This window comes from Anser cygnoides, chromosome Z, assembly GCF_040182565.1.
Source record: "Anser cygnoides isolate HZ-2024a breed goose chromosome Z, Taihu_goose_T2T_genome, whole genome shotgun sequence".
Classification (NCBI taxonomy): Eukaryota; Metazoa; Chordata; class Aves; order Anseriformes; family Anatidae; genus Anser; species Anser cygnoides.
This window is the reverse complement of record NC_089912.1, coordinates 35,793,893-35,806,461: the sequence shown is the minus strand read 5'-3', so window position 1 is coordinate 35,806,461 and position 12,569 is coordinate 35,793,893. Positions and strand designations below refer to the sequence as shown.

The following is a 12,569-nucleotide window of genomic DNA, read 5'->3' as shown; positions in this document are numbered from 1 at the left end:
ATTTAAATGCATGTTCCAGACTTAATGTGCCATTACAGACAAGAATTTCAAGAGCAAATTCGGTCTTGCTGAGCACAGACAGTTAATGACCAAATTGTAAGGGGACGATTTCTGGTGTGCTGCAGTATACAAACTAGATTAAAGGTCATCTGAAGTCTTGAAAAGGTAGCTTTGTAACTGTTTCAATGGAGCTGCTGAGTCAAGCCTAGATTTGTTTGTGGAGGGTGCAAAGCATGCATACAGCTAAAAATCAGAATTTCCTCTATCAGAAATAATACCTTTATAAACTAATGTCTAATAATAAGATAAAATAAATCCTTATTTGCCAAACATGACCCTAACTATGACAATGATAGATATTGGACCGCTGGTTAAATGTTTTTAGTGTATATTCTTTGCTAAAGAATGTCCAATTTAGTGGAAAAAAGTGCTACAACAACAAAACACACAAGGAAAGCTCAGGTCATGCCTACAGTTAAGGCAGAATCCCTTGAAACACAAACACCAGATGAAAAGATGTTAATACACCTCTGATAATGTATCTAATTGACTGTGTAACCTCAGTGTTAAATACTGCCCTGCAATTTTTATAAACACTGGGGGGAAATGTTATGTGCAATAAAGATGTATAATACTGTGCTTCTGTTTCAAGTGATGTGAGTTAGTCCTCACAGCCACTAAACAGCACATGAGCCTTCAACTGCAGAACTCAGACCCCTTTGTAGAGGCTCTTTTATTATATGACATGGCCAACAAAAAAGGACAAAACAGAATTTCCAGTTCTTTCACAGAGACGGACAAATAGAGCCTCCAAATCCTGAAGAATACTGTGATGCCTTGTAGGTTCGAGGAACTGAGGATCTTAATGCACAGACTGAAACCCATGAATAAGGTTCACCAACACGTAAAAGACCAACTCAGAGGCTAGCGTGTTGGTACTACATGTTCACATGCAGCTTTTCCCCTGTGAGCTGAGATGGCCAGACTCTTAAATCAAGTTAGTTCAACACAGTCATTACAACTAGAAGCTGCTGATATTAGATTAAGAGTGGAGCAACACGGATCCTGTTCCTGATTTCCATATGCTTTTCTCATTCATTATTTAACCTCTCATTTTAATAAAGATGACCTCTATATACAAGTTTTGATCCAAAGTTCTCTTCAACCACAGTTGATGATCAAGAATTGCCTTAACATTAATTTGATTCCTCAATTGCACTCAAAAGCACATATTCAAAGACGGTGTGTTAAATGTTTTTTTTTTTTTTTTTTTTTTTTTTTTAGTTAAGTAAGAAGGCAAAGTAAAAACTGCCAGTTCAGAAACATTTTCGTCGCTTGCTTTGGGATTATATTTAAATTGGCTCATTTTAATTACCAAACACTCTATTATTCTTAAACCACCATGGCATAAACAACTGGAATTAGACAACTTAATTGAAAAATATGCAAGGGAAAAATATTAAACAAAATTGTTAAAGCATACTTTTTGCAGCAGCTGCACAGAGCAGACAGAAGGAAATTCCACCAGTTAGGTGTCACTGATGCAAAAATCCACAAACTTTGTGACAGGAAAAGAAGCTGTGAACTAGAAATAAGGCATACTACACTTGAAATAATGATTTTAGAGAGAGAGGACAACACTCACATTTTGAAATATCTTCCTCTAACCAAAAAGTCAAGGTACTGTGTGATCTTTTTAGCAATTGTAGGTTCACTTGTAGTTGATCATAAATGCTGAGGTGCTAAGCAGACCAAGTTTAGGTTTTATATCTCTGGCTTTGGTTTATACATCTACATAACTGAAGCTCAATTGCAATATACAGGGCACAATATATCTATGTAAAGATTTTAAATTCTTTTGAAGCAGGTAATAAATAACGTAGTACATTGGAAACTTACATAAAACATTGTTATCACCTATTCAAACACGGCAGTTTCTTCTACAGTCTGATGCCAACACTAAGTTGGTTATTGCAAATCTATCTTCTGCATCTATAAAATAAAACTCCCAATTTTAATCCCTGGAAAACAATTACACCTCTGTGTATAGTGGTACAGCAGAATACGTATAGTGTGTAGCTTTGACCTTCTAGATCATAGAGGATTTGATCACTACAACTATGGAACAGAAAAAGAAAGTTCATGACTTGGATAAGATAAAAACTGACTATTTAAAAAGGAATTGAAAATTATTCTTAATAGCTCATTTTAACCTTTTCTGACACACATTTGGCAACTCTTGAAGTAATTAAACACTTGGACAGGCTACACTTAGATGTTGCAAACTTCCCTGCAATGTATTCTTTTAAGAGCAGGTTAAAACAATGTTCCCAAAGCATGGATATACTTGACTCTAACTAGCTTAAGCTTTATACTCTCTTTAAGTTCCTTCTAGTCCTAGATCTCTTTCTTTCTGTGAACATCTGAAAATTTGGTTTTCAGTGTAGGAGCTGAAGACACATACACAGGGGAGATGTGACATTTAAAGCTTTCGATGTGCAAAGCAACTGTATACTCTACCTGCTCCCACAACCAGTATCTTGGGCTCACAGCTACTGAGACAGTGCAGGAGAGATCTGGAGCGGACATTGAAGTTGAGGAAAGCCACCACGCAGCCCAGCTTGGCCAGTCCAAACCACACATGGATGAAGTCGGGCTCGTTGCCCATCAGCAAGGCCACTGTGTCACCCTTTTTCAGAGCACCGTGGTGAAGGAAGACCTGCGCTACCCTGTTACTCCGCCTGTCCACATCCCGGTAGGTGTGCACCTTCCCTTCATAGATGAGGAACGGCTTGTGGGGATGCTCCTCAGCCAGCTTCACAAACTTGTCCAGGACGGTGACAATCTTCCCTCGCAGCCTGTAAATCTCCACTTTCAGCCCATACATCAGTACTTTCAGCAAGTATCTCAGGTCAGCCCAGAAGTAGGGGAAGAGGAGTTTCTGGATGAGGTGCAAGGAGGCAATCCCAGCGGCAATGCCCGGAACCCAGGAGGGCAGCATTGGGAATGGAGAAAGGCTGTCCCAGACACGCATTTCCCCACAACGGCTCGACGCACGGAGTCGGCACGCAGGGAGCCGCCTGGCAGGGAGCGGAGCCTGACAGGAGACTCCGAAGGGGTCGAGGCTTTCCCCTGACTCTCCTCCTACAGAGAGGGGCGCCTGCAGCCCCCAACAACACCCCCACCGGGCAACAGCAGCGCGGGGGACCCGGCCAGCCACCGGCTGCCACAAGCCGCCCGCCTCAGCCCCAGCTCGGCCGCGCTCTCCGCCACCCGCCCGCCGCGACCAGCCCCGCACCTGCGGAACGGCACGCCCCGCTGGGTGAGGCGAGGGCAGGCAGGGCTGGGCAGGGGAGAGAACGGCCCCCTCCGGCCCCCCCGCCCCCAGCTCGGGGCTGCCGGGGCCGCGCTGCGCTGCCGGCGAGGCGGGGGCGGCCGCTCCCTGAGCAGCTTGCATAAGGCGGGAAGCTGCTGCCTCTGACGCCTCTCCACCCCCGGCGGCGGCAGCCCGCGGGGACGGTGCCTGCGCAAGGCGGTGGTGGCCGAGCGAGGGCCGCGGCTGTGGGGAGGGTGGCGGGCGCCGTGCGGGTGGCCGCCGCGGGGCCGTTCTGCCCCAAGATGTCGGTTACCGCCGTTGTTCCCTCGGATTCGGCTCCCTGCCGGGAGTCCGGCGGGATTCACAGATTCACAGATTTCTCTAGGTTGGAAGAGACCTCAAGATCATCGAGTCCAACCTCTGACCTAACACTAAGTACTCCACTAAACCATATCCCTAAGCTCTACATCTAAACGTCTTTTAAAGACCTCCAGGGATGGTGACTCCACCACCTCCCTGGGCAGCCCGTTCCAATGCTTAATAACCCTTTCGGTAAAGAAGTACTTCCTAACATCCAACCTAAAACTCCCCTGGCGCAACTTTAGCCCATTCCCCCTCGTCCTGTCACTAGGCACGTGGGAGAATAGACCAACCCCCACCTCTCTACAGCCTCCTTTCAGGTAACTGTAGAGAGCGATGAGGTCGCCCCTGAGCCTCCTCTTCTCCAGGCTGAACAATCCCAGCTCCCTCAGCCGCTCCTCGTAAGACTTGTTCTCCAGACCCCTCACCAGCTTGGTCGCCCTTCTCTGGACTCGCTCGAGCACGTCCATGTCCTTCCTGTAGCGAGGGGCCCAAAACTGAACACAGTACTCGAGGTGCGGCCTCACCAGAGCCGAGTACAGGGGCACAATCACTTCCCTCGACCTGCTGGCCACACTGCTTCTTATACAGGCCAGGATGCCGTTGGCCTTCTTGGCCACCTGAGCACACTGCTGGCTCATATTCAGCCGACTATCCACCAATACTCCCAGGTCCTTCTCGGCCAGGCAGCTTTCCAGCCACTCATCTCCCAGCCTGTAGCTCTGCTTGGGGTTGTTGCAGCCCAGGTGCAGGACCCGGCACTTGGCCTTGTTGAACTTCATACAGTTGACCTCAGCCCATCGCTCCAGCCTATCCAGATCCTCCTGCAGAGCCTTCCTGCCCTCGAGCAGATCGACACACGCACTTAGCTTGGTGTCATCTGCAAACTTACTGAGGGTGCACTGGACGCCCTCATCCAGATCATCAATAAAGATATTAAAGAGGACCGGCCCCAGTACCGAGCCCTGGGGGACTCCACTAGTGACCGGCCTCCAACCAGATTTGACTCCATTCACCACAACTCTCTGGGCCCGGCCATCCAGCCAGTTTCTAACCCAGCGAAGCGTACGCCAGTCCAAGCCCCGAGCAGCCAGTTTCTTGAGGAGAATGTTGTGGGGAACAGTGTCAAAAGCCTTACTGAGGTCAAGGTAGACCACGTCCACAGCCTTTCCCTCATCCACCAAGCGCGTCACTTGGTCATAGAAGGAGATCAGGTTCGTCAAGCAGGACCTGCCTTTCATAAACCCATGCTGACTGGACCTGATCGCCTGCTTGCCCTGCAAGTGCCGCGTGATGACCCTCAAGATAATCTGCTCCATGAGCTTCCCCGGCACTGAGGTCAAACTCATGGGATCATGGGGCTGACAGCAGGGAGGACCAGGCCTGCCCTGTCTCATGCCCTGACTGGGCTCTGGGAGCAGTTTTAGGCTGAAGAGACCAGCACAGCTAGTCGTGGTCCAGAAAGAATGTGCATGACTCCCACCAAGTTCAGTCCACCTGGAAACGCGGGGTTGGTTCAGGGTCAGCGTACCACAGAAAGGTCTAAATTCATGCTGAAGGAATGACACTGGCAAGAAGCTGTGGGCACCTGAACACGATGTTGATATTGCTGCTGTTGAAGTCTGTCGTCCCAAGCATGTCAACATGTTGATGGAGCCAGGCTTCTACTGCGGTTGCTCTTGGATTGAGACACATAACCATACAATCATTAAGGCTGGAAAAGACCTCCAAGGTCATCTGGTCAACACATCCCACGACCACCAATATCACCCACTAAACCATATCCCTAAGCACCATGTCTAACCTTTCCTTAAACACCCCCAGGGACAATGACTTCATCATCTCCATGAGCAACCCATTCCAATGTCTAAAATGTGATATTCATGTGTTTTATTGCAGCTGAGCCTGTGGTCACACAAACCATGAAAAACTGAGGTTGTTTTCTGAATGTCACATTTTCTGCACTTGTGCTTGATACAAACAATTTGAACACAACCGTAGTGCATCCTGACAACAGTTTAGCGGTACTTACTATAGACTAAGTGTATGCATTTTTTTTTACAGGGTATACAGGCACATTTGAGTAATTCTGAATTTGCTAAAGTCATAAGACCAAAAGCAGTGGTTCACAGTATGAACTCTCCTGCAGTATGAGTTCCTTTCCCACACCACATCCAACATCATAGGTCTGCCTGTTGCCAGTATCACGCCAGAATCACACCTCTTGTCATTTTCCACACCCCCAACCTATTTACCTCATGTACGAGGATACTGTCCTGGTTCTTTACTAGGGCTGCAGAGTATTACTGCAACATCTGCAAGAATGTACTTCACATCTGTCCAACTGGCACTTGATATTCAAATCTTGTTACTCCCCAAAATGGTATGTCTTACCTCAAAGCAGACAATGTAGCCTTTTTTTCCATTGTCTTCTTCAGATACCAAGCCAGCCAGCTATGTCAGTTTCAAGTCTGTGAGGAATGTCTTCCTTCTCTTGACAAAAGATCTTTTTATATGTCAGAGGATACTGGAGTGTGCAGTGGAACTGAAAAACGTAAGGCCATTATTTAACATAGTTCGTTCTATACAATGACCTAACAAAAATGACTACACACTGACCTAAAACAGCGATGCCCCAGAACTATGGAGCTTTTCCTGCAAAGTTTGCTTTGTCTAACTTCTGTGGGCTACTCAGATCAAAGAATCATAGAATCATTTTGGTTGGAAAAGACCTCTAAGACCTCTAAAGTCAAACCTTTAACCTAGCACTGCAAACTCTACCAGTAAACCAGGTCCCTAAGCAACACATATACACATCTTTTGAATACCACCAGGGATGGTGAATCAACTGCTTCCCTGAGTAGCTTGTTCCAATACTTCACAACCCTTTCAGTGAAGAATTTTTTTCCTAATATCCATCCTAAACCTCTCCTGGTGCAACTTGAGGCCATTTCGTCTTGCCCTATCTCTTGTTGCTTGGGAGAAGAAACTCAGCTCTCTATAGCCTCCTTTAAGGTAACTGTAGAGCATGATAAGGTTTCCCCTGAACCTCCTTTTCTCTAGGCTAAATAAACCTAGTTCCCACAGCTGCCCCTCATCAGGCTCATTTTCTAGACCCCTCACCAGCTTTGTTTCCCTTCTTTGGACATGCTCCAGCACCTCCACGTCCTTCTGGTGGTGAGGGACCCAAAACTGAATGCAGTACTCAAGGTGTGCCCTCACCAGAACCAAGTACAGGGTGACAGTCTCTTCCCTAGTCCTGCTGGCCACACTATTTCTGATAGAAGCCAGAATGCTGTTGGCATCTTGGCCACCTGAGCACACTGCTGGCTCATGTTCAGCCAGCTGTTGGTAATACCCCCAGGTCCCTTTCTGCTGGGCAATTTTCCATCCACTCTTCTCCCAGCCTGTAGTGTTGCATGGAGCTGTTGTGCCCCAAGTGCAGGACCTGACACTTAGCCTTGTAGAATCTCATACAGTTGGCCTTGGCCCATCAATCCATCCTATGCAGATCCCTCTGCAGAGCCCTGCTACCCTCAAGCAGATCAACAATCACACCTAACTTGGTGTTGTCTGCAAACTTACTGAGGGTGCCCTCAATCCCCTTATCTAGATCACTGATAAAGATTTTGAAGAGAACTGTCTTCAATACTGAGTCCTGAGGACACAACTTGTGACTGGCCTCCAAGTGGATTGCATTCCATTCACCAAAACTCTTTGGCCCAGCTTCCCAGCCAGTTTTTTATCCAGTGAAGCATACACCCATCCAAGACATAAGCAGCCAGCTTCTCTGGAGAAATGCTGTAGGTAACAGGGTTGAAAGCTTTATTAATGTCTAGTAGACCACCTCCACAGCCTTTCCCTCATCCATTAAACAGGTCACCTTGTCATAGAAGGAGATCTAGCAGAACCTGCCTTACCTAAATTCATGCTGACTGGGCCTGATCACCTGGTTGTCTTGTATGTGCTACCTGATGGCATGCAAGATGATCTGCTACATGACCTTCCAAGGCCAGACTGAAAGGTATGTTGTTCCCCAGGTCCTCCTTCCAGCCCTTCTTGTAGATGAGCAACATATTTACTAGATATCCCAGCTTACCTCGGCCAGGAACTTCTGTCAGTTTTTTACCTTCTTCAGAGAAGACCCAAGTCTTTCTCTTTTGTCTAAGGACTCCTCAGCCTCTGACAAAAGCAAGGTTGTTGATATCAATGACATATGAATGGAAATATTTATTTGCAAGAAAGCAATAGCTGAAAAAGGGTTAAAAAGTTTTGTGCTGATAATGAAGAATGCAGTTGCCAGGCAATCAAATTGCTGATTTGCACTGTTTCTGGCAAGCCAGTAGGCCTGCACACAGATTAAACCACAGCACAATTGTCTCATTAAGGGACAAACCTGCCCTCTCACAAGAGGAAGATATCAACAACATAGAAGCATGTCACATACTGCAATTGCTCTCCTGGTAGTCCAGTAAGTAGTAGGAAAACACAGAACTAATAAAGAACCCAAGAGACATAATTTTAATACTTCAATCAATTCTTCAGATTACTGTGTTACTACAAGAAGATTTTCTCCTCCATAGTAGTTGTGATACAGATTTCAAAAACTCATAAATCACTCTAAATCACAGTGCACACTGCATTCCTCAATGCTTGGAAAAAAAAAAAAACGCTATAGAAGAATAATAACTGAAATAGTGCATCATCAATTTATTTTTGAGGCTTCCTGGCATATGTACCACATCATTTAATCTGAGAATTTCTACTTTATTTGCTGAGGGGAAAGACTCGATTCAATCAGAGCTTTTGAAGGTAGATTTTTGTACCATTCCCCCACCAATCTTAACAGGAAAAGATCAGTTCATTTTGTTTTTTATGTCTTTGAAATTGAAGAACACAAGGAATAATGGAAATTTAATTCTGGCCATTTGGTTCAAACCCAAAGCTCAGCTTCATACTCATTTCTTAAAGTGATTTGAAAAAACATTTTAGTACTTGCTTTAAAACATGGGAATTACAGAATCATAGAATGGTTTGGTTTGGAAGGGACCTTAAAGATAACCTAATTCCAACTCCCCAGCCGCAGGCATAAACACCTTCCACTAGACCAGGTTGTTCAAAGCCCCATCCATCTTGGCCTTAAACACTTTGAGGGTTGAGGCATGCACAACTTCTCTGGGAAACCTGTTCCAGTGCCTCACCACCCTCTGAGTGAAGAATTTCTTCCTTAAAACTAATATAAATCTCTCCTTTTTTAGTGTAAAACCATTAATCCATGTCCTATCGGTACACTCCCTGACAAAGGGTCCTTCCCCAGCTTTCGCAGCTTTTCCGAAAGCCACTATAAGGTCTGCCCAGAGCCTTCTCTTCTCCAGGCTGAACAATCCCAACTCCTTAAGCCTGTCTTCACAGGAGAGGTGCTCCAGCTCTCTGATCATCTTCATGGCCCTCCTCTGGACTCATTTTAATCCTTCAGCGTCCTTGTGCTGGGTGCCTCAGAGCTGTAAGCAGTGCTCCAGGTGGGGTCTCACAAGAGAAGAGTAGAAGGAGAGAATCACCTCCCTCACCCTGCTGGCCACACTGCTTTTGATACAGACAAGGATATGGGTGGCTTTCTGGGCTGCAAGTGTATGTTGCTGGCTCATGTTGAGCTTTTCATCAATCAGCACCCCCAGGTCTTCTTCCTCAGGGCTGCTCTCAATCCATTCTCTGACCATGCTGTATTTGTGCTTGGGATTGCTCCAACCCAGGTGCAGGATTTTGCACTTGGCCTTGTTGAACCTCAATGAGATTCTCACAGGGCCACCTCTCAAGCCTGTCCAGGTCTCTCTGGATGATATCCCTTCTCTTCAGAGTGTTGGCCACACCACAGAGTTTGGTGTCATCAGTAAACTTGCTGAGGGTGCACTCGATCCCACTACCCATGCCACCAACAGAGACGTTAAACAGTGCTGGTCCCAGTACTGACCCCTGAGGAACACCACTCGTTACTGATCTCCACCTGGACATTGAGCCATTGACTGCAACTCTTTGAGTATTACCATCCAGGCAATTCCTTACCCACTGAGTAGTCCATCTGTCAAATCCATGTCTCTCCAATTTAGAGACAAGAATATCCTGGGGGTAGTGTCAAATGCTTTGCACAGTTCTAGGTAGATGATGTCAGTTGCTCTTCTCCTATCCACCAGTTTGTCAGGCACAATTTGCCCTTAGTGAAGCCATGCTGGCTGTCACCAATCACCTCTTTATTTTCCATGTCTTAGCATAGTTTCCAGGAGGATCTGCTCCATGATCTTGCCAGGTAAGAGGTGAGATGGACTGGCCTGTAGTTCCCCAGGTCTCTTCCTTTTTTTTCCTTTTTAAAAATAGGGGTTATGTTTCCCCTCTTCCAGTCATCAAGAACCTCACCAGACTGCCACAGCTTCTCAAATATGATGGGCAGTGGCTTAGCAAGTTTATCCACTGGGTCCCCCAAGTCCTGAGGATGTATATCGTCAGGTCACGTGAGGCACTGGAAGAGGTTGCCCAGAGAAGTTGTCAATGCCCCATCCCTGGAGGTGTTCAAGGCCAGGCTGGATGGGGACTTGGCCAACCTGATTTAGTGGGTGGTATCCCTGCCTGTGGCAGGGAGATTGGAACTAGATGATCTTTAAGGTCCCTTCTAAACCAAGCTATTCTATGATTCTATGACTTGTGCACCTTCAGGTTCCTTAGCTGGTCTCAAACCTGATCTTCTACACTGGGCAGTTCATCCTTCTCCTAGTCCTTGCCTTTGACTTCTGGGGCCTGGGCAATGTGGCTAGAGCTCTCGCTGGTGAATACTTAGGCAAAAATATCATTTAATACCTCAGCTTTCTCTGTATCCTGGTCTCCCATTTCCTTCTGGAGAGGGCACACAATTTCCCTAGTCTTTCTATTATCATCAGTGCACCTATAAAAGCCTTTCTTGTGGCCCTTTATGTACCTGGCCAAATTTAATTCTAAAAGGGCTTTGGCTTTCCTAACCTGATCCCTGGCTACTCAGACAATGTCTCTGCACTGAATAATGCAATAGTACTCTTAGAAAAAAAAAAAAAAAGTTAATATAAAATCAAAACTATTAACTTAGCACATAGTTGCAAGTGGTTTATTCATATTTTGAAGAATCCCTTAATTAAGACTATTCAAAAGATTAAGTTAAAAAAAAAAACTCTTAAATACTCCTATATTTTACATGTAGTGATATATAATTTTTGGTAAATAATACCCAATATCCAGCAAGTAAATTGCCCATTATTCGGCTTCTTGTTATATTTCATGAGCTGCAGTCTACTTTGCTATTGATGTTATACAGAACTCTTACTACAGACAAACCACTGGGCCCTGGATGACTTAGTACACTATAATTATTTTGCTCAATTTCCCTTCAACAGAAAACATTTTGATGCCCAAGAGTTAGGTATGACCCAATAATGAAGTAGAAAGATTTTAATTTACTTCTGCTGGAACACAGGAAAAAAAATGTTTTTGAAAAACGTGATTAGATAAAACAAAAACATTTCCTGGTAACTTCTCTAGGCAGTAAGAAAATATACAAAAATTGCCACATGTAAAAAACATAATGTTTCAATGTCATCATTTTGGCATGTTATATCTTATAACATCCAGGTAATACAATATAGTGCTGCTTCTAGATTCGCATTAACTCTGAACCTGGCTAATATAACTAAGGGGATTATCTTGTGCTATTTCAATAGTACAAATGTCAAGAAAGTGAAATATTTCATTTTAAAAAATAAATTAATAAATTAATTATTTAAATTGTTTTAAAGAAGGTATTTTATGTATATGATTCTTCCCCACCCCCCAATACACACACAGACACACAGATTTCTAGGTTGGAAGAGACCTCAAGATCATCGAGTCCAACCTCTGACCTAACACTAAGTACTCCACTAAAACATATCGCTAAGCTCTACATCTAAACGTCTTTTAAAGACCTCCAGGGATGGTGACTCCACCACCTCCCTGGGCAGCCCGTTCCAATGCTTAATAACCCTTTCGGTAAAGAAGTACTTCCTAACATCCAACCTAAAACTCCCCTGGCGCAACTTTCGCCCATTCCCCCTCGTCCTGTCACCAGGCATGTAGGAGAACAGACCAACCCCCACCTCGCTACAGCCTCCTTTAAGGTAACTGTAGAGAGCGATAAGGTCGCCCCTGAGCCTCCTCTTCTCCAGGCTGAACAAGCCCAGCTCCCTCAGCCGCTCCTCGTAAGACTTGTTCTCCAGACCCCTCACCAGCTTGGTCGCCCTTCTCTGGACTCGCTCGAGCACGTCCATGTCCTTCCTGTAGCGAGGGGCCCAAAACTGAACACAGTACTCGAGGTGCGGCCTCACCAGAGCCGAGTACAGGGGCACAATCACTTCCCTAGACCTGCTGGCCACACTGCTTCTTATGCAGGCCAGGATGCTGTTGGCCTTCTTGGCCACCTGGGCACACTGCTGGCTCATATTCAGCCGACTATCAACCAATACTCCCAGGTCCCTCTCGGCCAGGCAGCTTTCCAGCCACTCATCTCCCAGCCTGTAGCTCTGCTTGGGGTTGTTGCAGCCCAGGTGCAGGACCCGGCACTTGGCCTTGTTGAACTTCATACAGTTGACCTCAGCCCATCGCTCCAGCCTATCCAGATCCTCCTGCAGAGCCTTCCTGCCCTCGAGCAGATCGACACACGCACTTAGCTTGGTGTCATCTGCAAACTTACTGAGGGTGCACTGGACGCCCTCATCCAGATCATCGATAAAGATATTAAAGAGGACCGGCCCCAGTACCGAGCCCTGGGGGACACCACTAGTGACCGGCCTCCAACCAGATTTGACTCCATTCACCACAACTCTCTGAGCCCGGCTATCCA

The 12,569-nt window shown here is 45.9% G+C and overlaps 2 protein-coding genes across 3 annotated transcripts in view; both read right to left on the bottom strand.

Moving 5' to 3' along the window:
• The window catches only part of LOC106045260 (long-chain fatty acid transport protein 6-like), a 41,198-nt gene extending 37,190 nt beyond the window's left edge, over positions 1-4,008 (bottom strand). The window contains exon 1 of the mRNA XM_013195648.3: positions 2,521-4,008. Coding sequence (XP_013051102.3) covers positions 2,521-3,457 — 937 coding nt within the window. The 5' untranslated portion in view covers positions 3,458-4,008. The remainder of the gene's footprint in view (positions 1-2,520) is intronic.
• Positions 1-12,569, bottom strand: part of LOC106045238 (long-chain fatty acid transport protein 6-like) — a 54,940-nt gene that overhangs the window by 6,813 nt on the left and 35,558 nt on the right. For both annotated transcript variants that reach the window (XR_010827622.1, XR_010827621.1), the window contains exons 14-15: positions 7,776-7,858; positions 6,071-6,221 (exon numbers count right to left, since the gene is read on the bottom strand). The gene's annotated coding sequence lies outside the window, so the exon portion shown is untranslated. The remainder of the gene's footprint in view (positions 1-6,070; positions 6,222-7,775; positions 7,859-12,569) is intronic.